The sequence below is a fragment of the Nematolebias whitei genome, chromosome 3 (assembly GCF_014905685.2).
Source record: "Nematolebias whitei isolate Nwh7 chromosome 3, NemWhi1, whole genome shotgun sequence".
NCBI lineage: Eukaryota > Metazoa > Chordata > Actinopteri > Cyprinodontiformes > Rivulidae > Nematolebias > Nematolebias whitei.
Genome location: NC_056500.1, coordinates 2,733,331 through 2,735,390, shown reverse-complemented (window position 1 = coordinate 2,735,390; position 2,060 = coordinate 2,733,331). Strand labels below are relative to the sequence as shown.

Here is a 2,060-nt window from a genome sequence, read left to right as displayed (position 1 = left end):
TCACTGACCTCCACCCTATAGAAGCAGGTGGAGTCTGTGAATGGTGCGTTCACTGACCTCTATCCTGTACGACTAGATAACCTTGGACTTTTTAACACGCGGCTCTTTATGTAAAAACAAAACGATGTGTTTATTTCCTGTTAATAAACATTCAGTTTGTTGTTTCTGTTTTTGAGAAGATTAAAAAAAATAAAAAAATCAGACCACCAGTTGGGTCTGATGGACACACAGAACCCAGCCGAGGACAAACGTCTCACCCCATCCGTCCGTAGGCTTTGCTGTAGTTCGGGTCGATGCTGATGGCCCGTTCACAGTCCTGCACGGCGCCGGCGTAGTTCCCCAATTTGCTGTAGGCAGCCGCTCTGTAACCATGACAACAGGAACACTATCAACAGTCAGAATCTGTGACCCAGAAGAACGCTTGTCCCGTCCCAACTTAACGGGATACGTTTGTCCGTTTTACCTCACCTGTACCGTCTGAGCCGTGACATCAGAGACTCAGTGCTGGGCCAGAAAACACTTGGATCAGGCCACACCTGGCCCGCGGGCCGTGTCTTTCAACACGCTAGATGTTTATCTTTGCCCTTTTTTTAAACCAGCTCGACTTCTTTGAGCTAAAGTTCTGAGGTTTATGAAAGAAGGATGAGACTTTGAGCCAGACTCCTGCAGGAGAACTACTTCCTGTTCCTACTTCCTGTTCCACAGACTGATGTCACTGCTGATGAGGTACAGAATTCTGATACTTTGACCAGATGGCTGAAATATCCCTTTAACTCATGTTATAAAACCTGGAGACAGGTCCAGAGACGAGGCGGTCCATGAAGGACAACGTCAGTCCTGATAGGTTCAAGTCAAAACGAAAAACACCAGAACCTCGGTGCTGTCAATCAAAGGACGGACGAGGACAGGTCCGTCCCTCACTCAGAGGATCGTCTCGTCCCCCAGTCAGAGGACGGACCCGTCCCTCAGTCAGAAGAAGGACCCGTCCCCCACTCAGAGGACCGTCCCGTCCCTCAGTCAGAAGACGGACCCGTCCCTCAGTCAGAAGACGGACCCGTCCCTCAGTCAGAGGACGGACCCGTCCCTCAGTCAAAGGACGGACCCGTCCCCCAGTCAGAGGACAGACCCGTCCCTCAGTGGACCCACCTGTTGCAGTAGTAGACGGCGTTCTGGGGGTTCAGGGCGATGGCCTTGGAGTAAAACTCGACGGCTGCAGCGAAGTTCTCCACCTTCATGTGGTCGTTACCTGCAGGACAAACCCAGGTTCAAGTTCTGACGTGTGAACCGGTTCACACTGAACCTGCGTGACGCCATCAGGTCCGACTGAAGCTCAGACGGTTCTACAGCGAGACAACCTACAGCAGATTTTTTTATCAGAGCAAAGTGTTTCATGTTGTTTAAATGTGTTGGTAAACAGTAAACAACAATAAATAAACAATGTTTCTGCTGCCGGGTCGTTCACTTCAGAACCTTTATGTTTGTGGAACATGACAAGAAACCAGAATCAGCTGTTTTCATTCAAAACATTTTCTTGTTTTGAAACAAATTTGTCTCTTTAGCGTCACATTGTGAGTTTTATGGGTCAAAGTTCTGCTGATGTTGGGTCGGACTCACCGTCACTTTTCAACCTCTCCGCCTCGGCCCTCTGCTCTTCTGTCGGAGAACTGGGCTCAGGGTCGGCGTTGGACTGTGGTGGGGCTGGAAACTGTTTCACACAAGAACCGGGTCAGACAGGACCGCCGACGAGGCGATCGGTGTTTTACAAAGTTTTATTTAAACGTTTTCAATTCTGCTTAGTTTCTGCTGGAGTCTTTTCATGCTACTTTTAGCTATCGTTATGCTACTTTTAGCTATCGTTATGCTTTTAGTTACCGTTACGCTACTTTAAGCTACCGTTATGCTACTTTAAGCTACCGTTATGCTACTTTAAGCTATCGTTATGCTACTTTAAGCTATCGTTATGCTACTTTTAGCTATCGTTATGCTACTTTTAGCTATCGTTATGCTACTTTAAACTACAGTTATGCTACTTTTAGCTATCGTTATGCTACTTTTAGCTA

General features: G+C 47.6%; 1 protein-coding gene across 1 annotated transcript in view; it reads right to left on the bottom strand.

Moving 5' to 3' along the window:
- The window catches only part of sgta (small glutamine rich tetratricopeptide repeat co-chaperone alpha), a 6,843-nt gene that overhangs the window by 2,293 nt on the left and 2,490 nt on the right, over positions 1-2,060 (bottom strand). Inside the window, exons 4-6 of the mRNA XM_037697878.1 lie at positions 1,615-1,705; positions 1,147-1,246; positions 258-362 (exon numbers count right to left, since the gene is read on the bottom strand). Coding sequence (XP_037553806.1) covers positions 258-362; positions 1,147-1,246; positions 1,615-1,705 — 296 coding nt within the window. The remainder of the gene's footprint in view (positions 1-257; positions 363-1,146; positions 1,247-1,614; positions 1,706-2,060) is intronic.